We start from the raw sequence: 25,223 nt of genomic DNA, 5'->3' as shown, positions 1-25,223 counted from the left end.
AGCTGGGCATGGTGGCGCGCACCTGTAGTCCTAGCTACTCGGGAAGGGCAGCAGAATCTCTTGAACCCGGGAGGCAGAGGTTGCAGTGAGCTGAGATCACGCCACTGCACTCCAGCCTGGCAGCAGAGACTCCATCTAAAAAAAAAAAAAAAATTTAGCCTAGGTCAGGGACAGTGGTGCCTCATGCCTATAATCTCAGCGCTTCGGAGGCTAAGGTGAAGAGAATCGCTCGAGGTCTGGAGTTCAGGATCAGACTGGGCAACAGAGCGAGACTCCAACTCTTAAAAAAAAATTAGCCAGGCGTGGTGGCGCATGCCTGTAGTCCCAGCTACTCGGGAGGCTGGGATGAGAGGGTCCTTTGAGCCCACGAGTTGGAGGTTACGTGAGCTGTGATAGCGCCACGCACTCCAGCCTGGCCGACAGAGCGACAGAGGGACAGAGTGAGACTCTGTCTCAGAAAAAAAGAAAGAAAAAATAAAGTTGAGCCTGATCCTCTTTCCTTAGGTTTTTGTCCCCCAGGTTACCGTGGGCGATGCGTTACCCCTGCTCAGTTCCCGGCCTGGCACTGCAATCTCCCGTTTCCGACCTGCTATCTTCAAATACTCTTTTGTGGTTGGGTTTTTGGCCGGTGAATAGGGGCGGGGCGGGCGGTGGGAGCTGGTGGGGGGCAGAGGAAACTTCGCCAGTGACTAAAGGCGAGTGCGACAGTCCGTGACACCGAAGCCCAAGGTAGAAGCCGGGACCCGCCCGCCTCCCGGGACAGCGCTCCGAGGGGCGGGGCTGGGCGGGGCTTGGGGCAGAGGCCCCGCCTGGAACCGCGGGTGGGAGCGGAGGGGCGGGGCTTGGGGCGGAGGCCCCGCCTGGAACCGTGGGTGGGCGGGGCCGGGCGCGTGAGAATCTCAGCCGGAGCCCACCCGGCTCCTTTGCGGACTGAGCAGGTCGGCTCCCAGGGCGGGTTCAGAATTGGAGGGCGAGGTTTAAGTCCAAGCCCCTGTCGCAGCCTGAGACTGCGGGCTTTTTGCCTCTGCAGGGGCGGGGCAGGGCGGGGACGGGGGCGGACTTGAGCCCAGCTCTTGAGTTCTCGCCTTTGATTGAGCAGGCGGGTTTTGAGGCGGATCTTGGGGCGGGGCCCGCTCCGCTTTTTGACAGCTGTCTCTTGTACAGCGCAGCAAACTCCGTGGGTTCGGGAACCTGTGCCCCGGCTGTCCGCGCGTCCCCGTCCCCCGTGGCCCCGACCCCGGCCATGAAGCGTATCTTCTCCTGCTCCAGCTCACAGGTGGCGGTAGGTGCCAAAATGTGTGGGAGGATGGACTGGGGTCCGAGCTCCGGAGTGACAGAAGTGCTGAGTCCCATCTCGATGCATCATCGCCTTTCTTTTTATCAGGATTTCTAGCTCTTCTGCTCTCACAAGGAAGCCCGCCAGCTTTGCCTTCCTCAAGACCCTGTCCTGCAGCTTCTGACTTGCCTTCTTCACCTCTGCCCTCCCCAAGGTCCTTTCCCCGGCCCTTTTGTCCTCCTAACATCGCACTCCCAGTTTCTGGTACGTTTTCTGCAGCCCTGTCCCCTTCCCACGGCCCTGCCCCTACTTCTGCTCTGTCTCTCGATACCAAACCACCCCCAAACATCTTCCCGGCCCCTGCCTGGTCCCAGGCTCCATTCTACACCACCAGCTCGTGCCCCAGAACCCCATTTTTTAGCCCTACCCTGTCCCCACAATCTTGCCCTCCCACATAGTTCTGTCCTTGCAGTTTCCTATTAGTTCAACAATGACTCCCAGCCCTGTGCCTTCTGCTAACCGTTTTTCACAATCTCCTCTGCCATTTTCTCCCTCCTGTCCCATGCCACTTTCACTCCCATCTCTCACGAGCACTGCTGTTCCTCACACATCACTCCAAACCTTTTTCCAACGGATGCTCCCACAACAGCAACTTTCTGTTCTCCCCTTCAACCTCTGCCCTACTCTGCCCAGTGGTCGCTAATCCCACTTTTCCTCTCTTTGCCTGGACTTCCTCCTGCCTGCTTGCTGTGAGTTAATATTGCAGTCTGGCCAGCCTCACAGGCACTGCCAGAGGATGCACAGTTGCCTGGCTGCTCCCCAAGGGACTGGGTGAGTTGCCTGCAGAATCCACCCCAGCCAGTTCACTGCAGTGTCTGATCATCAGACTGGTTCTTGGGCCAGTCAAGACCTTAATGCCTGCCTTTCCCCAGATTATTCATTTCCTGAACCCTCGCCCAGTTGTTTAGGGATTATACTCCCCATTTCCTTTGGTTGAGTTGGGGAAAGTGATGATGAAAGAAGAGGATAGAGCAGACTCTGAGTGTTCCCAGCAGAAGTCACTCTATTCTCCCAGGAAAAAAACCAAAAAACAAAAAACATAAGATCATAGAGGCCAGGTGCTGTGACTCACGCCTGTAATCCCAGCACTTTGGGAGGCCAAGGTGGGTGGATCACCTGAGGTCAGGAGTTCGAGACCAGCCTGGCCAACATGGAGAAACCCCATCTCTTTAAAAAAAAGAGAGAGAGAGAGAGATTATAAAAGGTGGTGGCTTAGGGAGGGTATTGCTTCCTCTTCTCTAAAGATCTCTTACATAGAGCCCCCCTTACCTGAAAATGGAATTTTCTGTAGAGGTGGGGTTATGGCTAATTTAGAAGCAAATTAGCCAGCTACTTGTAGCAATATTGCTTTGCGAACTCGACTTAGTAGTATCGTTCATAAGTAAATATGAGAAATGTTCAATTAGCTCATTCTGCATGGGCAGGTCACAGAATTCTGGAAGCAAGCTATGAGGCAAGAGTAGGAACTCTGTTGAGACCTGTCCTTGTCCCACTGACATTTGCATCTCCACTTAGTTTCTACACATTGATCAACCAATCAAAACCTATTTACTATTACATGCACCCGAAACTGAGGCTGCCCAGACTGTCTTAACTCATAATGATTTCTTAGAAATTCATATGGACTCCTCCTTAGTTACTGAAAGAATTCAATGTTGCCCTTCCCTCATAGATTTGTGGAGTCTGCCTGCTCCTTAGGAGTAGAGAAACTATTTCATTCTTTCTGATCCTCCAATCCTTGGGCAGTACCTCCTATCTAAGGTGCTGGAGTGAGCAATGGGCTGGCTCTTAGAATTTGGAACCACCCTTCTGTCCTCCTTGACTCCAGCTGCATAGAGGTTTGAACATAAAGAATAACCACCCATTCTAAACTCTTAGGATAACAAGATCTTTACTATAATGAGATTATGGGAAGTAAGTTGGATGGGTTTAGAATTATCTTTTTTTTTTTTTTTATAAAGACAGGGTTTCACTGTGTTCGTCAGGCTGGTCTTGAACTCCCAACCTCAGGTGATCTGCCCGCCTTGGCCTCCAAAGTGCTTGGATGACAGGCGTGAGCCACCACACCTGGCCTAGAATTATCTAGCTGGAAAGAAAACTGTTTCTTCAGTGAGACTGGAGTCATAGAAAGCTTGCAAATAGGCCAATTTCAGCTGCAGATTGGTTCCTCATGAAATTTCCCCACATTTCTCATGCTAAATTCCTCCACTTCCTTGGGTGGCTAACTACCCTGGACCCATTTGCCAGAATAGTGTGGCAGTCTTTCAAAAAGACTCCAAAAGCCACTCCAAAAGCCTAGCTTCCCAGTCACACTGGAAGATTGCCTCTACCCACCTCCATTCACACACCTGGGTCCAGGGCAGAGCCCTGCACCCTCAGTCTGAGGTAAGGACTCAAAAAGCAGTGATCTTTTTTTTTTTCTTGAGACGGAGTTTCACTCTTGTCCGCCCCATGCTGGAGTGCAGTGGCACGATGTCGGCTCGCCGCAACCTTCACCTCCCGGGTTTAAGTGATTCTCCTACCTCAGCATCCTGAGTAACTGGGATTACAGGCATGTGCCACCACGCTCAGCTAATTTTTGTATTATTAGTAGAGACAGGGTTTCACCATGTTGCCTAGACTAATCTTGAACTCCTGACCTCAGGTGATTAGCCTGCCTCGGCCTGCCAAAGTGCTGGGATTACAGGCATGAGCCACTGCGCCCGGCCCTAGCATGATCATTTTAAAGCTAATCTAAGTTATTCAGTATATAGGAAAATCAACAAACAAAAACCCAACTCCTATCATCCCATTTTATTTTAGTCAAGTAGAGGATATCTTTGAAGGTGTCTTACACATGAGCTTACTCTGCCTAGGTAGACCAGAAGTAGACCAGAAGAGCGCTTTAAATAATGGGCACTTGATCAGCTTAGAGGAATGTCTATTGTAATTAAAACATTGAGAATTAGGTGCTGAAATAGCCTTTCTGTTTCCACTCACCTGACCTACAGCACAAGTCTTTCCTTCTCTCTCTGCCTGCTGCTGTGCTTCCACGTTACAAGATGCTTATAAGTACACAGCCAGAGAGATAAGGAGAGGGTTCAATTACTTCTACGAAAGTCCTCTAATCTCAGCTACAGACATGCAAAGCTTATACTTATTAAGTCTGCTGATTAATTTGGTGATTGCTCCCTTGAGGCTGTGACAGTTCTGCCTCCTTTCCAAGGTGCCAGGGTAAGCTACAGACTGCATCTTTTTTTTTTTTTTTGATTTAATAAACTTTTATTTTTCCAAATGTACAGTTGGTTGGACCTATTCATGCGTCTTCACCAGCAGCTGGAGCATCTCCACCCTTGGTATTTCTTTTTTGAGACGGAGTTTTTTGCTCTTGTTACCCTGGCTGGAGTGCAATGGCGCGATCTTGGCTCACCGCAACCTCTGCCTCCTGAGTTCAGGCAATTCTCCTGCCTCAGCCTCCCGAGTAGCTGGGACTACAGGCACGCGCCACTGTGCCCAGCTAATTTTTTGTATTTTTAGTAGAGATGGGGTTTCACCATGTTGACCAGGATGGTCTCGATCTCTTGACCTCGTGATCCACCCACCTCAGCCTCCCAAAGTGCTGGGATTACAGGCGTGAGCCACTGCGCCCGGCCACCCTTGGTATTTCTGGTGTAAACTACTTGAGCTCTGTGCTTTGAAACCAGTTTGATAAGTCCTTTGCTAAGGAGCTCCTGAAGGGCTGCTCTGGCAAGGGAGCCTCGAATCTACAGTCTCTCAGAGACCACAGCTGGAGTTATAAGTTTATAGTTGGGAACTTCCTTACAGAGTTTGTCATAGGTAGCTTTGTGAAACAAGACAAAGTTATTGAGCTTGTCCCGAACTCTGCCTTTGGACCACTTCTTCTTTTTGGCCTTGACCCCGGATTTGTTCACTGGGTCTTTGTCTTTCTTGGCCGACTTTCTGGCGTCTTTCTTCTTGTCGTTCTTGGGCGGCATTGCGAAGCTCGGAGAGCAGCGGCGAACACTACAACCGCGCTATGATGTCAGACCCAGACTGCATCTTAACCTTTGAAAGCATCCCTCTGTCCTTCACTCCAGCTCTACAGAGGCTCAGCCGTGAAAAATTTCCACCCATTCTAAACTCTACTTAGTATAATGAGATTATAGGAAGTAAATTGGGTAGATTTAGAACTATCTAGCTAGAAAGAAAAGTATCCAGGCCAAGCATGGTGGCTCACACCTATAACCCCAGCACTTTGGGAGCCCAAGGTGGGGAGGATCACTTGAACCCAGGAGTTTGGGACCAGCCTGGGCAATGCAGTGAGACCCCGTCTCTTAAAAAAAAAATTGTACCTATGCAACAATCTTGCATGTTCTTCACATGTACCCCAAAACCTAAAATGCAATTTAAAAAAATTACCTGAGTGTGGTAGAGCATGCCTGTAGTCCCAGCTACTCAGCAGACTGAGGTGAGAGGATCACCTGAGCCCAGAGGTCAAGGCTGCAGTGAGCCATGATCAGGCCACTGCACTTCAACCTGGGCAACAGAGCAAGACTCTCTCTCAAAAAAAAAAAAAGAGAGAAATGAACAAAAAGAAGTGGAAATAAAAGAATCTAAGAATCTATATTGATGGGCCGGGCGTGGTGGCTCACGCCTGTAATCCCAGCACTTTGAGAGGCCGAGGCGGGTGGATCACGAGGTCAAGAGATCGAGACCATCCTAGTCAACAAGGTGAAACCCCGTCTCTACTAAAAATACAAAAAATTAGCTGGGCATGGTGGCGCGTGCCTGTAATCCCAGCTACTCAGGAGGCTGAGGCAGGAGAATTGCCTGAACCCAGGAGGCGGAGGTTGCGGTGAGCCGAGATCGTGCCATTGCACTCCAGCATGGGTAACAAGAGCGAAACTCCGTCTCAAAAAAAAAAAAAAAAAAAGAATCTATATTGATAAGAAGCATCTTTACCATCTATACAGCCTGGCTGTTATTCACTGCCTGATATCAGCAAGATCCTTCCACTCCCCTGGCTGGAGAATCCTGAGCCCAGGAACATCTAAAGTGTGCCCAGGAAGGATGGGGACTGGAAGTAATATTTATTGTGCATCTACTATGTGACAGACACAGAGCTAGATGCCTTATATGTTGTTACAGTATTAGGAAACTGAGATTTGCTGGGCGCAGTGGCTCACGCCTGTAATCCCAGCACTTTGGGAGGCTGAGTCGGGTGGATCACCTGAGGTTAGGAGTTTGAGACCAGCCTGACCAATATGGTGAAACCTCATCTTAAAAAAAAAAAAAAAAAAAGGAAACTGAGATTCAGAGATGTTGTTACATGCCTAAATTCGCAGAGGCAGGCAGTGTTAGAGTTGACTTTAAACAGAACTGCAGGTTGAGGTCGGCTGATGGTAGCACCCTGTCATGGGGGTATGGTCCCAGCTCTCTGCTTTCCTGGGGGTGACGTGGTCTCCAAAGGGAATGAAAAAATGTGTTCTTACATGTCAGAGCCTGTCAGTATGAGGAGTCCTTTTGCTTATTTTGTCCTTTGAGAGTTAACCTGTTTAGAGTCTGGCGTAGGCAGTAAAGTCTGAGGGTGGGTGGCTTTTCCCTGCAGGCAACTTGAGACTGTTTATCTGGAAATAAGTAAACCTTTTTCTATAGCTCGTAGTAGTATGACCTGGTTCTTCTTCTTTTTTTTTTTTTTTTTTTTTTTTTTGTGATAGAGTCTTGCTCTGTCGCCCAGGCTGGAGTGCAGTGGTGCCATCTTGGCTCACCGCAACCTCCACCTCCCGGGTTCAAGCGATTCTCCTGCCTCAGCCTCCCAAGCAGCTGGGATTACAGGCACCCACCACCATGCCCGGCTAATTTTTTGTGTTTTTAGTAGAGATGGGGTTTCACCAGGTTGGCCAGGCTGGTCTCAAACTCCTGACCTCAGGTGATCCACCTGCCTAGGCCTCCCAAGGTGCTGGGATTTTGAGCCACCACTCCCGGCCGTGGCCTGGATTCTAATTCCAAGTTTGCTGCTCTGTTTCACGATCTTGGATGGTTATCGTATCTCGGTATACTTTCGTTTCTTCTGTCAAAGAGATTAAATAATAGCCCTAACCTTCCAGGGATGTTGAGAGACTAATTGAAAAGTTACAACTTCCGTACAGGAGTGTTACCTCAGAATCCATCTCCCTTAGATAATTGTATGGTTTGGATATTTAAAACTTCCCTGTGCTTAAAAAAAAAAAAAAAAAAAACCGGGGTTGGTGGCTCACGCCTGTAATCCAAGCTCTTTGGAGGCCAAGGCGAGCAGATCACCTGAGGTCGGGAGTTCAAGACCAGCCTGACCAATATGGTGAAACCCCCGTCTTAAAATAAATGAATAAATAAATAAATAAAACTTCCCTGTGGTTGGGTAATAATTTGCCCTGGCTATGTAAACAGTATTTGAAAATGAGTTATTTATTGGGCTTCCACAGACCCTATTTTTCTTCCCCCCTTCAATAACCTCTTGGTGAGATGATGCCTTATAAAACGCAATATGCCACCACCAACCCCCACTCATTCCTGTTTTGTTACCAGGATGCCATACATTTGGATGGCTCTTCCCAGTTTATAAAGAGAATCTGTATATATTAGCTTGTGTAATAGTCGCAGCATGATGAGGTAGTTGTGCCACATTTTATAGAAGAGGAAACAGGTTAAAGATGTCGAATGGCTTACTATAGGTCACACAGTCGAGAATGTAGCTGAACTAGGTCCCAAACTCAGGCCGGCCAACAAAATATTCGTCCGGCACCCTTTACATCAGACCACAGATCTTTGCATTTATCTCTTCCTTTTTATTCCCTTCTCTGGACAAAACCAGGCTTTTCTGTACTTTCAGCCTTGAGTGTTTTTACATAGCTGTCTCACGCCCCGTAACACTTCAATTATTGTAATTACCGTGCCGTCCGCAAAACTCAAGCTGGAATGATAGAACAATGCATGCCCAGGTGTGGCTGCTGTCGAGACAGCTGCTGCTCCCCGCCAGGGAAACTGGGAGGGAGGAGAAGGGGAGCTGGTTCCTGCTGCTTCCTCGAGCAGAGCTAGAAACCTCTTTGCCTTTTAGTGGTTGTTGCCCTGGAAAGGGCAGGGCAGGGACACTCGCCAGAGGGCATGGATATGATATGGAAAAACAGAAACTAGTTTCGTCTTTTTTTTTTTTTGATACGGAGTCTTGCTTTGGCACCAGGTTGGAGTGCAGTGGCGTGATCTCGGCTCACTGCAACTTCTGCCTCCCAGGTTCAAGCCATTCTCCTGTCTCAGCTTCCCGAGTAGCTGGGACTACAGGCGCGCACCACCATACCGGCTACTTTTTTGTATTTTTAGTAGACACAGGGTTTCGCCATGTTGGCCTGGCTGGTCTCGATCCCCTGACCTCAGGTGATCCGCCCGCCTCGGCCTCCCAAAGTGCTGGGATTACAGGTGTGAGCCACCGCGCCTGGCCTAGTTTCGTCTTTTAATTTTGGGGCCCAAAGTTAACGACTAGAGATGGAATGGTTAGGTACTGGGACTCCTAGCTGTAACCTGAAGCTTGGTGCCTTGATGTACCTCTCAAACAACTGACGACCAAAAGCAGCAGGGGTCTGGGGTGGTGGCGGTGGTGAGGGGCAACGTGAGCACCCCGGTGCGGTCAGGTTGGTTCCATTTGCTCCAGCAAGACCTAGAAAGCAAAAGGGAAAGGATTGCTCTGAGGTTGGGCACTGAACAGCAACCCTCATCATCATGATGATAAAGTTACATTTGAAATACCGTGCGTTCAGCACTCATAAGTGATTTTTAATTCTGTGGTCCAGGGTCCTTTTGGCCCAGGGCTGGAAATAACCAGCAATAGTTGTTGGTGGCATATTAGCTGGTTAAGATTTAGCTGGAACCACCTAAGAGGGACTAAATGGGGCCGGGCACCGTGGCTCATGTCTGTAATCCCAGCACTTTGGGAGGCCGAGGTGGGCGGATCACCTGAGGTCAGGAGTTCGAGACCAGCCTGGCCAACATGGAGAAACCCCATCTCTAAAAAATAAAAGAAAAAATAATAAAAATAAAAAATAAAAAAAAAAGGACTAAATGATCTAGGATGTGTGTGTGACTTGTGGAAGAGGAAAAGGACCTCAGGGACATTCCTTTTCTCTTGTTTGGCACCCTAACCGTTTGCCTCTTTTCTTTCTCCATCCTACCCCCATCCTATGTTCACACAACCTGGGGCTCTGGACCAGGTGGAGAGATGGAACCGTCGTGATCAGAAGCTGCTGGAGGCAGTGCAGCGGGGGGATGTGGGGCGCGTGGCTGCCCTGGCCTCCAGGAAGTCAGCCCGACCCACCAAGCTAGACTCGAACGGCCAGTCCCCGTAAGTCAGTCCTCCGGCCCCTGCCCCTTATATGTGGCTCCCTTTCAAAGCCCTCAAATCCAATATGACACAGGACCAGGGAATGCCTACAACTTCAGAGCTCTTTTCATTGTCTTAATTTGCAAGGATATCAATAGTTTTTGCTACATGTAAATGCCGCACAAAGTGAGAGAAGAAAATATTGTCCCTGAGTTCCATCCACCTCACAACCCAGATTGACAGCACTGCTGACTCAGGAAGTACGCAAAGCCCATTAAACAAACAGGAAATGAATATATACACTAACTAGAGTGTTTCTTCATTGCACAAGCAGGAAGGTGTGTATGCTTGGGAAACTGGAAATGAAGTGGTGGCTATGGGCCTCACATGGCTGGAGGGAGCGCTGATTAAGTCAAGGGAAATGTTACCTTTTGTCTCTGCTCAAAGCCTTCGAATGTGCAGCCTTTTGCTCTGCTCTGACTGATTCTCAGTGACACTGCCACTTCCGCTAAGGGTTCTGTGCCCAGAGAGGCAGGTAATTATGTATTCCCCTAGACAAGCCTGCAATAATCTGAGATTCCTTGAGACCAGTAGCTCTGATTTCTTCCTTGCTTTTAACTTCCTTTATGATTGGAGGCCGTATAGACTTCTCTTTCTCAGAAATTCAAGCTAGGGGAGCTTCTCTCCCTGTTTTTAGGAGTTTGGGGGTAGGGAGCATAGGAAGAGGGGCTTACTGAGAGTCTCCCATTCCTCATCCCTGGTCCCATCTCGGCCTTGATTCTGGCAGGTTTCATCTGGCAGCCTCCAAAGGCCTGACAGAGTGTCTGACTATCCTGCTTGCAAACGGGGCTGACGTCAACAGCAAGAATGAGGATGGTAAGTGAGACGGAGAACTGGGCCACGCTGCTTGCTTGCACCTGTACAGCAGCTGTGGGGGGCGGTGCTGGGCCCTGCTGGAGGTTCCTACTGTGGCCCCTTGCTTCTCTCCTCAGTAAGTTCTGGCCAGCATCCCTCCAGGAGTTCCCCTCCCTGTAAGCTGGGCACACCTCACCCCCACTCCCACCTTCATCACAGGTACCAGGCACTTGGGGAACAGGAATTTCTGGCCCCGTGTGGCTGAAAGCTTCTCTCCCTAATCTCCTGATTATCTGTGCGTCTCGTCTCGCCTTCCCTCCCTGTGAGTCATCAGCACGCATGGGGCCACCTACCCTCCTTCTCCCCATCTTTCTGTTTCCAGGAAGCACTGCCCTGCACTTGGCCACCATCTCCTGCCAGCCACAGTGTGTCAAGGTCCTGCTTCAGGTAACAGCAACCCTTGACTACTCTTGTGAAGGGAAGAAGTGGACCCAGAGTTTTCTAACTTCGTCTCATAGTCACAAGGAATAGTTGGCCAAATGTACTGGCCTCATCCCCAGTAGGAGGGCTAATAAGAAAACATTTATTTGACAACTACTACGTGTAGTCACTATGCTCGATACTGCCTTTGAGGGCAGCTTATAAAGCAGAGTTGCCAGGAACTATGATTTTGTCATTAGGAGAGCCACCGCAGATACTTCCTGCTATGATGAGGGGCAAGAGGAAGGACAGCCGGGCGCGGTGGCTCACGCCTTTAATCCCAGCACTTTGGGAGGCCGAGGAGGGTGGATCACGAGGTCAAGAGATCGAGACCATCCTGGTCAACACGGTGAAACCCTGTCTCTACTAAAAATACAAAAAATTTGCTCGGCATGGTGGTGCGTGCCTGTAGTCCCAGCTACTCGGGAGGCTGAGGCAGGAGAATTGCTTGAACCCAGGAGGCGGAGGTTGCGGTGAGCCGAGATCGTGCCATTGCACTCCAGCCTGGGTAACAAGAGCGAAACTCCGTCTCCAAAAAAAAAAAGACTAAGGACAGAGATACTGAAATTAAACCAAAGCCCTACTGTCTGTTTTTGAGGAGTTTATAGTCTAGTAGTATAAAGAGAAATAAACGTGTGAAATGACATGTGGACAATTTATTAGTGAGTCCCCAAAAGTACAAAAGGCAGTTACCTTAACCGGCCATCAGGCAAATGAATGTTCTGCTTTCGTTCTTCCTAATCCTTTCCACTTTTCACAGTGATTTTTCTTTTCTTTTCTTTTCTTTTTTTTTTGAGACAGAGTTGCTCTATCACCAGACTGGAGTGCAGTGGCGCGTTCCCGGCTCACTGAAACTTCCGTTTTCCGGTTTCTTTTTTTTTCTTTTTCTTTTTTTTCTTGAGACAGAGTTTCGCTCTTGTTACCCAGACTGGAGTGCAATGGCGCGATCTCGGCTCACCGCAACCTCCGCCTCCTGGGTTCAAGCAATTCTCCTGCCTCAGCCTCCTGAGTAGCTGGGACTACAGACGCGCACCACCATGCCCAGATAATTTTTTGTATTTTTAGTAGAGACGGGGTTTCACCATGTTGACCAGGATGGTCTCGATCTCTTGACCTCGTGATCCACCCGCCTCGGCCTCCCAAAGTGCTGGGATTACAGGCGTGAGCCACCGCGCCCGGCCCTATTTTATTTTTTTTTAAGATGAGGTTTCACCATGATGGCCAGGCTGGTCTTGAACTCCTGACCTCAGATGATCCACCCACCTCAACCTCCCAGAGTGCTAGGATTACAGGCGTGAGCCATCACACTGGGCCAAGACTCTGCCAAGCCCAACCCTGCTTAACTTCTGGGGCCCTGCCCAGATTTCTTATTGCAGACCTGGACCTCTATATGGGGCGTTTTCCAGTTTCAAGCCATTCTCCTGCCTTAGCCTCCTGAGTAGCTGGGACTATAGGCAGGCACCACCACGCCTGGCTAATTTTTTGTACTTTTAGTAGAGACTGGGTTTCACCATGTTGGCCAAGATGGTCTCGATCTCTTCACCTCATGATCCGCCCGCTTCGGCCTCCCAAACTGCTGGGATTACAGGCGTGAGCCACCGCACCTGGCCCACAATGGTTTTTCTAAAGTACCAGCCATGGACTCAGGTGTCATTTTCCCTAACACGTTTATTTATCTACCACCTGATTTTTCCTAGGCCCTTGGTTTAGAAACCAGGGCTGATATTCAAGGCTGCCTATCATCAGCAATGAATGAACTGGGCTTGCCTAGTAGGCAGGCTTCTCTAAAGTGGTCCTCCTGCCCCCTCCTCATATTACCATGGAAACTGGTGACCCAATGAGGGTATGGGATAAGGATGTTAACACCAAGCTCCATGCTGCTTCCCTTCGTGGCCATTTGCAGCATGGTGCTAATGAAGATGCTGTGGACGCAGAAAACCGTAGTCCATTGCACTGGGCAGGTGTGTGCAGGGGACTCGTGGGGACAGGGATGCAGGGACTACAGGGTGGGAAACGGGAGGTGCGAGGGGGGAGGGGCAGCCAGGGCCAACCGCTGAAATGGTCGGAGGGGATGCTGGGTAGTGAGTAGGCTTTCTTCATGCTTGCCCCCAACGCGATCTTCTCCTCCCCAGCCTCCTCTGGCTGTGCCTCAAGTGTGCTCCTGCTGTGTGACCACGAAGCCTTCCTGGACGTGTTGGATAATGTGAGTGTGAGATGGGCAGCTGGGCAGTGTCCTACACAGGCAGGCTGCTGCTCTCTCTGAGCTTGATTGGCCGGATTCCTTGACCTAGGGTTGTGTTAGCACCACCCGTCTCTTCCTCTTCCTCCTGCTTCTCCTCCTCTTCCTCACAGAGAAGTTAAGCCTTAGCTTCTGGAGAGCTTCCAACCCTCCAAAACGGAGTGTTTAGACCCAAGATCTGGGCTTTTATTTTTTCCGAAGAGGTGTGAGGTGGGGGAGCTGTTAGGATCGTGTCAAGCCTCTGGCTCTCCCTGGCTCCTCATGAACCCTTCCTACGATCTGTGCAGGATGGACGTACACCCCTGATGATCGCATCGCTGGGTGGGCACGCAGCTATCTGCTCACAGCTGCTGCAGAGAGGAGCCCGAGTTAACGTTACAGACAAGGATGACAAGTGAGCCCTCCTCATCTACCCACCCCAGTTTCCAGGCCTGACCAATTTAGAAAGAAGCCAGTGTGCACCGTGTGTGTGTGTGTTGGGGAAAAAGACAGGTTGGGCTTTATGTTCTTGGGAATGCCATTCCTTCCCAGCGGAGGTTCTGAAAAGCTCTGCGTGCTACCATCACCGCCTTCCTCGCATAGATGACCCCAGAAGTAGAATCGATACTTCTGGACCCATTGGCTGAATTTACTGGTTTTCAAATTATCTTTTAAGAAAGAGGATCCTTTTTTCTAATTAAAAATGTATGTAGAATATTGATATATAAAGAAGATAAAAATGGATCTCAGCCTGGCACAGCGGCTCACGCCTATAATCCCAGCACTTTGGGAAGCCGAGGTGGGAGGATCACCTGAGGTCAGGAGTTCAAGACCAGCCTGGCCAACACGGTGAAACCTCATCTCTACTAAAAATACAGAAATTAGCTGGGCATGGTGGCAGGCGCTTGTAATCCTAGCTACTTGGGAGGCTGAGGCAGGAGAATCACTTGAACTCGGGAGGTGGAGGTTGCAGTGAGCCAAAATCGAACCATTGTACTCCAGCCTGGCGGACAAGAGCGTGGCTGAGTCTTAAAAAAAAAATGGAACTCATCCAGTTGCCCCCCGATTTCGGTTGCTGCACTTCTAAGGAACAGCATTTGAAAAGTCTATCTGGTCTAGTGTTGGTCTGTGGTTCTCCTGACCCCACTGAGTGAGAGCTCACCCTGTGAGTGGAGTGTCGGGAACCAGGACTTCTGGATTCCATGGGGAAAGTCGCTGCTCAGATTTGTCTCAACCCACAGATCGGCTTTGATCCTGGCCTGTGAGAAAGGCAGTGCCGAGGTGGCTGAACTGCTCCTGAGCCACGGAGCAGACGCGGGGGCTGTGGACAGCACGGGGCATGACGCTTTGCACTATGCTCTGCACACACAAGACAAGTCACTGTGGAGGCTGCTACAGCAGGCCCTGAACCGGCGGCGGGGCGGTAAGGGCCCCTTTGTAACCTCCAGATTCTCCTTGATAGCCATAGAATCAGAGAAGTTTCTTAGAGTCCCATTTGTTTCCATGGAAGTAATCTATCTGACAAATAATTGTCACCTGCATTGAGAGTTTATGTATTTATTGCTGCCACTGTGAGAGGGCCTCAAATCCCCATCCCGAAAGTATGATCGCAAAATTCTTTAATGCAGCCTGATCTCTCACTGAGGACAACTCCGGCTAGTGTTGTTTCTCGCGTTTATGAGTTGTCATTGTACACCTATTTGTGTGATTTAGGTGACAGGCCATTTCTGTTTTGCTCACCATTGAAGTTCCAGTGCTTATTAACGTGCCAGACACAGTGACCAGTAAATAAACGAGTGAGGCCGGGCGTGGTGGCTCACGCCTGTAATCCAAGCACTTTGGAGGCCAAGGCGGGCAGATCACCTGAGGTCGGGGGTTCAAGACCAGCCTGACCAACATGGTGAAACTCTGTCTTTAAAACATAAAAATAAGCTGGGCGCGGTGGCACGTGCCTGTAATCCCAGCTACTCAGGAGGCTGAGGCAAGAGAATTGCTTGAACCTGGGAGGCGGAGGTTGCGGTGAGCCGAGCTCGTGCCATTGCACTCCAGCCTGGGTGACAGAGTGAGACTCCGTCTCAAAAATAAATAAATAAATAAATAAGTGAACAAAATGAATGAGGCGGCCCGTTTCTGGGACAGGAAACCAAAGTTACTGGATAGTTAGGGATCCACTAAACAAGATTGGCTTCTGGCACCAGGAAGATATGTCATGAGATTGGTCACAGAGAGGCCACCCTCTCAGAAAAAATCTGAAGATAAGAATGTGGGCTAGAAGCACGTGGAACCTGTCTTCGCTCTCATTTTCCTCATATCTTTTCTTATAGGTCAGGGGCTAGTCCAGCACCCAGATCTTGCATCCCAGGTAAGACCCTAAGTGCCTCCCACTTTTGCTTTTGACACACCCCAGGCTATCCCACTGTGACTATTCCCAGTGGTCCTTCAGATGGCAAGACATTTAAGAGAAGAAAGGCACTCCTGTGGCTGCCTAGTGGCCACACTTTATATTTACTATTCTGTTCTCTTTTTTCTTTCTTTTTTTTTTTTGAGATGGAGCGAGCTCCATCGCCAGACTGGAGTGCAGTGGTGCGATCTCAGCTCACTGCAACCTCCACTTCCGGGGTTCAAGTGGTTCTCCTACCTCAGCCTCCTGAGTAGCTGGGACTACAGGTGCATGCCACCACGCCCAGCTAATTTTTTGTATTTTTAGTAGAGACAGGGTATTACCATGTTGGCCAGGTTGGTCTCGATCTCTTGACCTCGTGATCCGCCCACCTCGGCCTCCCAAAGTGCTGAGATTACAGGCGGGAGCCCCCGTGCCTGGCCTTACTATTCTGTTTTCAACATAGGCCTCTCCATCGGAGCCCCAGGCAGGTTCTTCACCTAAGACCCCATGGAGAGCAGAGCCTGAGGAGGAGGAGGATGAAGACCCGTGCTCGGAGGAGTGGAGGTGGAAGTTTGAAGAGGAGCACAGGAAAGTTTCTCAGTTGGAGCAGGAGCTGGTGCAAAAGACAGACGAGTGGAAGGCTCAAGCTGCAGCCTACCTGGACCTTGAGAACCAGATTCAAGAGCAGGCGCAGGAGCTAGGGCTCCTCCTGTCCCGGGAGCCCAGAGCTTCAGGAGGGCAAGGCTCTAGTCTCCGGCCTGGAGGGGATGGCATGGAGCAGGGTCGTCCTCTGGACCTGCTGGCTGAGCGTATACAAGAGCTAAAGAAGCAACAGCAGGCAGCAGCCACCATAAATTCAGTATTAGCTCCCGAGAAGGCTGAGGACTCAGCCACAGGAGAGATCCAGTATGAAGTCCATGGAAGGTCCCAACCAGAAGAACAGAAGTTACCCCAGAGCCCAGGGTCTGAGACCATCAGGAAAGCCACAGGACAGCAATTGACTAAAGATGGTGGACAGACCCTTGGCCCTGATCATGTGGACCAGATGCCTGCTGGCCAGAAGGAGAGGCCCCAGGTTCTAGGAGTTGAACCAGGAGGCACAGTGGCTGAACCAGCGGGCCCAGCAGCCATGAACCAGCTTCTGCTACAGCTAAGGGAGGAGCTTGCTGCGGCGTGGCGAGAAAAGGATGCTGCCCGGGCGGCTTTATCAAGACCAGTCATGGAGGGAGCCCTGGGGACTCCCCGTGCTGAGGCCGCAGCAGCTGCCTGGGAGAAGATGGAGGCCCGACTGGAGCGAGTGCTGGCGAGGCTGGACCGGGCAAAGGCAGGACTGCAGGTGAAGCCTGAGATTCCTTCCCAGGAGTCCGGAGAGGGAACACCAAAGGCAGCCCCAGGGAGCATCAAAGAGGATGAAGAGGAGAAAAGCGTTCCCGGGGCTCGGGGAGAGCCTCTAGGGGCCCCTGGAGGGCAACAGGCCCTAGGAGGCCTGGCAAAGGGACAGCTGGAGAAGGAGGTGTCAGCACTGAGACTGAGCAACAGTAACTTACTGGAGGAGTTAGGGGAGTTGGGGCGGGAGCGGCAGAGGTTGCAGAGGGAGCTGCAGGCCCTGAGCCAGAGGCTGCAGCGGGAGTTTATGCCCAAGCCAGAGGCGCAGGACCGGCTGCAGCAGTTGCAGCAGAGTGTGGGGCTGCTGACAGATGAACTGGCCGTGGAGAAGGAGGCCACAGAGGAGCTGCGGAGGCGCCTGGCCTCCCAGAGCAGCAGCCTCCGAGGGCTGTGGGACTGCCTGCCCCCAGACCTGGTGGGCAAGAGGAGCGCACGGAGCGAAGCAGCGGAGCCCCCGGAGGAGCTGCGGGCCTGCATCAGCACCCTGGCGGACCGGCATCGGGAGGCCCAGCAGGTGCTGGCTCGGCTGCGAGAGGAAAACCGGCAGTTGCGGGGGTCCCTGTCCCCATGTGGGGAGCCAGGCACCTCTTTCAAGGTCCCAGCATCCCCGCAAGTGGCTGCTCTGGAGCAAGACCTGGGGAAGCTGGAGGAAGAGCTGCGGGCGGTTCAGGCCACGATGAGCGGGAAGAGCCAGGAGATCGGGAAGCTCAAGCAGCTGCTCTACCAAGCCACGGAGGAGGTGGCGGAGCTGCGGGCCCGGGAGGCGGCCAGCCTGCGGCAACACGAGAAAACGCGGGGCTCGCTGGTGGCCCAGGCCCAGGCTTGGGGCCAGGAGCTCAAGACTCTGCTGGGAAAGTATAACGCAGCCTGCCGGGAAGTGGGTCGGCTGCGGGAGGCGGTGGCCGAGGAGCGGCGCCGCAGCGGGGACCTGGCAGCTCGGGCAGCGGAGCAAGAGCGCCAGGCCAGCGAGATGCGGGGGCGCTCGGAGCAGTTTGAGAAAACGGCGGAGCTGCTGAAGGAGAAGATGGAGCGTCTCATTGGGGCTTGCCGGGACAAGGAGGCCAAGGTGAGCAGCTGAGGTAGCCCTGGGAGCACTAGGGAAAGTTTCGGTGTATTTGGGAGTTTGCGAACCTGAATCCAGAAACCTTTGTTGCAGCAGTGGGTCAGATTAGTATTCCAAATGGAGCACCAGTCCTTTGCAGGGACCACTCTAGTGTGTTCTCCTGGGTCTGAGGGGGTTGGGATTGAGTTGGAGGTGAGGTAAGGTGTAAGTGGAAGAGAGAAGGGGGCTTAGGTAATGAAATTCGGCACCCGGATTCAGAAGCAGTGTGCTCAGGGCTGCCGCCAGTGCAGCACCATCGTTTGTTAGCATTTGGACTTAAATTGCATATTAGCCGGCTGGGCGTGGTGGCTCACTCCTGTAATCCAAGCACTTTGGAGGCCAAGGCGGGTGTATCACCTGAGGTTGGGAGTTCAAGACCAGGCTGATCAACATGGTGAAACCCCGTCTTTTTTTTAAAAAAATTGCATATTAGCCTAGGAAGAGGTCTAATAGCATGATGGGAATAGCCTAGGAAGAGGCCTAATAGCAAAGCTGGTTTTACTGAGGTTCTGAGGAGGTAACTCAGGAACTAATGGGTTAAGAAAAGTAGACTCAGTGATAGCGGCTCTTCTCCCCTCCACCTCAGAGTGGTTTCTACAGAAAGATGTCCATTGGCAAAGAGGGCACCAATGCAAAGAAAAAGAAGCTTGAGGCTGGGCGCAGTGGCTCACGCCTATAATCCCAGCACTTTGGGAGGCCAAGGCAGGCGGATCACGAGGTCAAGAGATCGAGACCAGCCTGGCCAACATGGTGAAACCCCGTCTCTACTAAAAATACAAACATTAGCCGGGCATGGTGGTGAGTGCCTGTAATCCCAGCTACTCAGGAGGCTGAGGCCGGAGAATCGCTTGAACCTGGGAGGTGGAGGTTGCAGTGAGCTGAGATCACACCATTGCACTGCAGCCTGGGCGACAGAGTGAGACTCTGTCTCAGAAAAACAAACAAACAAACAACACTGTTAGATACCAGAATTTCCTAATGCTTGCTCTAAACATGAGTCTACATGTTTCTTTTTTTTTTTTTTCTTTTCTTTTTTTCAGGCCCACACTGGCTAAGAGTCTACATGTTTCTATGAGACATGTTTTATGAACTCTAAATATCAACTTACAAATGGATTTAGTAGTTCTAGACTTACCCATGAAATGAATGAGTTCAGACTTCTTATTAAAACTTGGATACCTGATCAAATTTAGGAGGATCAAAAAATATAAAGTGGCTGGCACGATGGCTCACGTCTGCAATCTCAGCACTTTGGGAGGCCGAGGCGGGTGGATCACCTGAGGTCAGGAGTTCGAGACCAGACCGGCCAACATGGTGAAACCCCAGCTCTACTAAAAATACAACAATTAGCCGGGCATGGTGGCACGTGCCTGTAATCCCAGCTACCTGGGAGGCTGAAGCAGGAGAATTGCTGGAACCTGGGAGGTGGAGGTCGCAGTGAGCGGAGATTGCACCACTGCACTCCAGTCTGGGCAACAGAGCAAGACTCCTTCTCCTCAAAAAAAAAAAAAAAAAAAAATATATATATATATATATATATATATATGTATATATAAAGAATATATGTTTTCTATAGTATGGAGTACATTAAAGTAGAAGGAATGTTATCCAGAATAGGAATCAGTGCGGGTTGAGCTTAATTAAAGAAAGTATTTTTATATTGCATTGAAGGAGAAGATGAAAGTAGACAATTGGGTAAAAGCAGATATAGTGTCATGGTTAAGAATGTGGTCTCAGCCAGGCGCTGTGGCTCACGCCTGTAATCCTAGCACTTTGGGAGGTTGAGATGGGTGGATCACCTGAGGTCAGGAGTTCAAAACCAGCCTGGCCATCATGGTGAAACCCCATCTTAAAAAAAAAAAAAAGAACGTGGTCTCTGGACAGAGATTGTCTGATCTTGGGCAAATTATTTAACGTCTGTAGTTCTCAGTTTTCTTATTTATAAAACGAGGATAATAAAGTGGTTGTGAAGATTACATTAAATAAGAAATGGTATTTATTTAAAAGATTTGGAACACTTGTCCCATGGTAAGTACTCAGTAAAAGCTAGCTATTGTTATTCCTACTACCGCTATTCCCATTACTGCTAGTTACCATAAACTGTGTTTGTGCCGTGTTTGTGCCTCTGCCTCAGTAAGTCGCAAGGCCTCATCTCCATGTCCCTTAGTGGTCAGCAGCCAGAAGTAGGTTAGGGTCCAGTATTAAGGTAAGAGCATGCGCCAAGGAGTCAAAGGGATTGCGGTTCAAATCATGATTTCATCACTTATCAGCTGTGTGATTTTGACAAATTACTTAATTCAGTCTCTTTATCTACAAAATGTAGATAATAATACTTCCCTGAGGTGGAGCACGGTGGCTCATGCTGTAATCCCAGCACTTCGGGAGGCCAAGGTGGATGGATTGCTTGAGCCCAGGAGGTTGAGACCAGCCTGGGCAACATGGCGAAACCCCAACTATACAAAAAAAAAAAATACAAAAATTAGCTGAGTGTGGTGGCCTGTGCCTGTGCCTATGCTACTCAGGAGGTAGAGGTTGCAGTGAGCTGAGATTACACCACTACACTCCAGCCTGGGGGACAGAGTGAGACCTTGCCTCCAAAAACAAAACAGCCAGGGCACGGTGGCTCACGCCTGTAATCCCAACACTTTGGGAGGCTGAGGTGAGCAGATCACCTGAGATCAGGAGTTCGAGACCATGCTGGCCAACATAGTGAAACCCTGTCTCTACTATACAAAAACTAAATACAAAAACTTAGCCAGGTGTGGTGGTGCATGCCTGTAATCCCAACTACCCAGGAGACTGAGGCAGGAGAATGGCTTGAACCTGGGAGGTGGAGGTTGCAGTGAGCAGAGATGGTGTCGTTGCACTGTAGCCTGGGTGACACAGCGAGACTCAGTTCAAAAAAAAAAAAAAACAGACCGGGCGTGGTGGCTCACGCCTGTAATCCTAGCACTTTGGGAGGCCGAGGTGGGTGGATCACCTGAGGTCAGGAGTTCAAGACCAGCCTGGCCATCAGGGTGAAACCCCATCTTTAAAAAAAAAAAGAAAGAAAACCTTCCTTCAAAGAAGTATTGTTTTTCTCAGAAGAAAAGCTCTTTTCAATGTTAAATGAGACAATTTGTGTAAACTTGGCACGTATTAGATACTCAGTAAAAGGAAGCTGACCTTGACCCTGGGTGGTGTTTGTGGGAGAAATGACTTGAGCCTCATCGGTTGCCTCTATGCTCTTGGCCTCAGATCAAGGAGTTGTTGAAGAAGCTGGAGCAGCTTTCAGAAGAGGTTCTAGCAATTCGGGGAGAAAATGCTCGCCTTGCCCTGCAGCTGCAGGTATGTTTTGGCTGTCAGGGAAATGGACGCTGTTGGAGAAGAAGGTGGACGGTGGAAGTGATGTATGTGTGGGAGACATTTTAGGAATTACAGAGGCCTGGCTAGGCAGTGATCCAGGATGGGCCAGTGTTGGGCCAGGAGCCCACCGGGTACTGCCGACCACTTCGGTGTGCTGCTCCTCAAGCCTGGGTGAGGGTGGACACGTGACTTCCTATCGATGTTCGTTTTCAGGATTCCCAGAAGAACCACGAAGAGATCATCTCCACCTACAGGAATCACCTACTGAATGCTGCTCGGGTGAGCATGGTGGAGTTTTGAGAGAGGTAGAGACAGAAAGCTGGGTGTAGGGTATTGCATTTAGGGCCCCTCTCTTTTCTCCAGGCTCCCTGTACATATTTGCCATTTCTCAGAAAGCTGCATCCGGTGCCAGGGTTCTGATCTCACTTGGTAGATCGAGAGATGTCGAGTATGAATGTGAAGAGAAGAGGCGTTTGCCCCTCCATTTCAATTCCCTGGCCCATTGTAAGGACTTTTCCTAACCCCTGTACCCTTTCTCAGTTGCCTCCTGGAGCCACTTAGTCCTAAACAAGGAAAAAGAGGTTGGTGTCTTGCTCCCTTGTTAGGAAAAGTAGACATCAGCCGAGGCAGGCGGATCACCTGAGGTCGGGAGTTCGAGACCAGCCTGACCAATATGGAGAAACCCCCGTCTCTACTAAAAATACAAAATTAGCCAGGCGTGGTGGTGCATGCCTGTAATCCCAGCTACTCGGGAGGCTGAGGCAGGAGAATCGCTTGAACCTGGGAGGCGGAGGTTGAGGTGAGCCAAGATCGTGCCACTGCACTCCAGCCTGGGCAACAAGAGTGAAACTCCATCTCAAAAAAAAAAAAAAAGAAAAAAGTATACATCATTCTCTTCCTTGTGAAGATAGGGAAACGGCCATGAAGAAGTTAAATACTATAAGTGAAGGTACATAGTAAAACAGCCTTCCATTGTACCACAGAACCTCCCCCTCACCTTGCTCCATTTTCCCGTCTTCATCCCCTTTTCTTCCTTTCCTGCCATCAACAGGGCTGCATGGAACAGGATGTGTACAATATCCTGCTGCGAATCCTTAGCATGCAAGAGGAGTGAGGCAGCCTCACCGTGAGCCCTCAGGGATACGAGATTCTTTGCTGTGAGTTGTGGGTTAACGGTGATGAGGGAAGGAGAAAGGGCTTGGGAAAGGAGGCGTATGGAATGAAATTAGTCCTTTTTTTAGGCCGGGCGTGGTGGCTCACGCCTGTAATCCCAGCACTTTGGGAGGCCGAGGCGGGTGGATCACGAGGTCAAGAGATCGAGACCATCCTGGTCAACATGGTGAAACCCCGTCTCTACTAAAAATACAAAAAATTAGCTGGGCATGGTGGCGCGTGCCTGTAATTCCAGCTACTCAGGAGGCTGAGGCAGGAGAATTGCCTGAACCCGGGAGGCGGAGGTTGTGGTGAGCTGAGATTGCGCCATTGCACTCCAGCCTGGGTAACAAGTGCGAAACTCCGTCTCAAAAAAAAAAAAAAAAGAAATTAGTCCTTTTTGCCCCTGTGGTGGCTGACAGTGGGGAGCCTTTTGTGGAATCGGGCATTTAGGTGATTGAGAAGACAAACATGGAGAATCACTGGGTGGGGTCAGGAGTCAGTGAGCAGGTGGAGTAAGGGGCTGACTTGTGAGATGGAGACTGGAAACAGGGGTTGGGTCTGGGGTGGGGAAATGCCAGGGAAAGATGAGTGATGGGAGGATAGTGGTACAAAGTTGTTCCTTAGGGCAGGACTCTACAAAATCCAGAATCTCTTCACATTCATACCATTCCTTCAAAGAGCAGTCATGCCTCAAACCTCTCCCCACCCCAATGCAGAGAGTCCCCTTCCCCCATCCAGATAGATGAGGGTCCCTTTTAGCATGTTGACATGAGTGGGAGGAGACTGAGGATATGGAAGCATGTGCATTTCATCCTTGAATTTCTTCTTTCAGGGAATAAGAATGCCTTGTTGAGAGAGGCTCCCTCAGGCCGTGGTGGGTGGGGGGTGTTGGCCACTGGAGAATGGTAAGGGCAGGGCTTCGGCTGACATTACGGACCTCAGACCTGAGAACCTGGACCTTGGAATCAGCATGGATCAGACCAGAGGAGGTGTGGATGGAAACAGGCTCTATGGAAAATAAAGCATGAGGCAGGACGGGGCTGAGTGTCATTTTTTCCTTTCTAAAGGGGAGTGGGGAAAGGAGTATTTTTTATCCTTTTATTCTTTTGTTTTCCTGGAAAAAATATTAACAGTATGTCTTTATTCTTAAAAACATTTTTTTACAAGTAGATTTTTTTTTTTTTTTGAGGCAGAGTCTCACTGTGTCACCCAGGCTGGAGTGCAGTGGCATGATCTCAGCTGACTTCAACCTCTGCCTCCTGGGCTCAAGGGATTCTTGTGCCTCAGCCTCCCAAGTAGCTGGGATTACAGGCGTGTGCCACCACGCCCGGGTATACAAGCAGATTTTATCTTTTATTTTACAAATAGACTTTATGTTTTAGAGCAGTTTTAGGTTCACAACAAAATTAAGCAGAAGGTACAGAGATTTTCATATATCCTCTGCCCCCACATAGGCACTGCCTCCCCCATTATAAACATCCCTCACCAGATGTATTTGTTATAACTGAGGAACCTACGTTGACACATTGTTATCATTCAGCGTTCATAGTTTACATTAAGGTTCACTCTCTGCCTTATGTAGTCTATTGGCTTGGACACATTTATATTGAAATGTATCCACCATTATATTATCTTTTTTGTTTTTGTTTGTTTGAGGCAGGGTCTCACTCTGTTGCCCAGGCTGGAGTGCAGTGGTGTGATCATAGCTAACTGCAGCCTCAACTTCCTGGGCTCCAGTAATCCTCCAACCTCAGCCTTCTAAGTAGCTGGGACTATGGGTGAGTCCACCCATAGTCCTGGCTGATTTTTTTAAATTATTTTTTATTTTTATTATTATTATTATTATTTTTTTGAACAGAACAATAAACACCCTTATTACATGGGTGAAGAAAAGAAAACAAGGATTTATTTGCCTTTCCGGGCCTTGATTTTCCTAAGATAGAACTCCAACTCTTTGCCCTCTAGCACATAGCCATCTGCTCGGCCACACTGTCCCGGCCTTGAAGCGATGCATGCTGCAAGATAGTACATGGTCCTTAGCACAATGACAAGGTGGCTCTACCCAAACCTCTCCATCCCCTTAAGAATCTCTGTAGTTTCAGGTATCCTGGGGCAAGCACGAGCCTGCTGTCTTATTTTTTATTTTTTAAAGACGGGGTTTCACCTTGTTGGTCAGGCTGGTCTTGAACTCCTGACCTGAACACCTGGCTGATTTTTCTGTTTTTTTTTTTTTTTTTTTTTTTTAGACGGAGTTTCGCTCTCGTTACCCAGGCTGGAGTGCAATGGCGCGATCTCGGCTCACCACAACCTCCGCCTCCTGGGTTCAGGCAATTCTCCTGCCTCAGTCTCCTGAGTAGCTGGGATTACAGGCGCGCGCCACCATGCCCAGCTAATTTTTTGTATTTTTAGTAGAGACGGGGTTTCACCATGTTGACCTGGATGGTCTTGATCTCTTGACCTTGTGATCCACCCGCCTCGGCCTCTCAAAGTGCTGGGATTACAGGCGTGAGCCACCGCGCCCGGCCCGATTTTTCTGTATTTTTAATAGAGATCAAGTTTCGCCATGTTGCCCAAGCTGGTCTCAAACTCCTGGGCTCAAGCGATCCACCCACCCTGACTTCCCAAAGTGCTGGGGAT

The 25,223-nt window shown here is 50.0% G+C and overlaps 1 protein-coding gene across 1 annotated transcript; it reads left to right on the top strand.

The window, feature by feature from the left end:
* Window positions 1-1,137: 1,137 nt before the first annotated feature.
* Window positions 1,138-23,625, top strand: ANKRD35 (ankyrin repeat domain 35). The gene is made up of 14 exons (XM_064370857.1): window positions 1,138-1,282; window positions 9,553-9,683; window positions 10,450-10,538; window positions 10,900-10,964; window positions 12,901-12,958; window positions 13,130-13,200; window positions 13,524-13,630; window positions 14,457-14,638; window positions 15,540-15,577; window positions 16,062-18,050; window positions 21,324-21,413; window positions 21,645-21,710; window positions 22,483-22,588; window positions 23,419-23,625. The coding sequence occupies exons 1-13, from the start codon at window positions 1,244-1,246 to the stop codon at window positions 22,543-22,545; spliced, it is 2,988 nt and encodes a 995-aa protein (XP_064226927.1). The 5' UTR covers window positions 1,138-1,243; the 3' UTR covers window positions 22,546-22,588; window positions 23,419-23,625.
* The last annotated feature ends 1,598 nt before the right edge of the window (window positions 23,626-25,223 follow it).

Source organism: Aotus nancymaae, unplaced genomic scaffold (genome assembly GCF_030222135.1).
Source record: "Aotus nancymaae isolate 86718 unplaced genomic scaffold, 86718_ANA_hifiasm-v0.15.2.pri h1tg000108l, whole genome shotgun sequence".
In the NCBI taxonomy this organism is placed as follows: domain Eukaryota; kingdom Metazoa; phylum Chordata; class Mammalia; order Primates; family Aotidae; genus Aotus; species Aotus nancymaae.
This window is presented reverse-complemented; position numbering and strand designations above follow the sequence as displayed.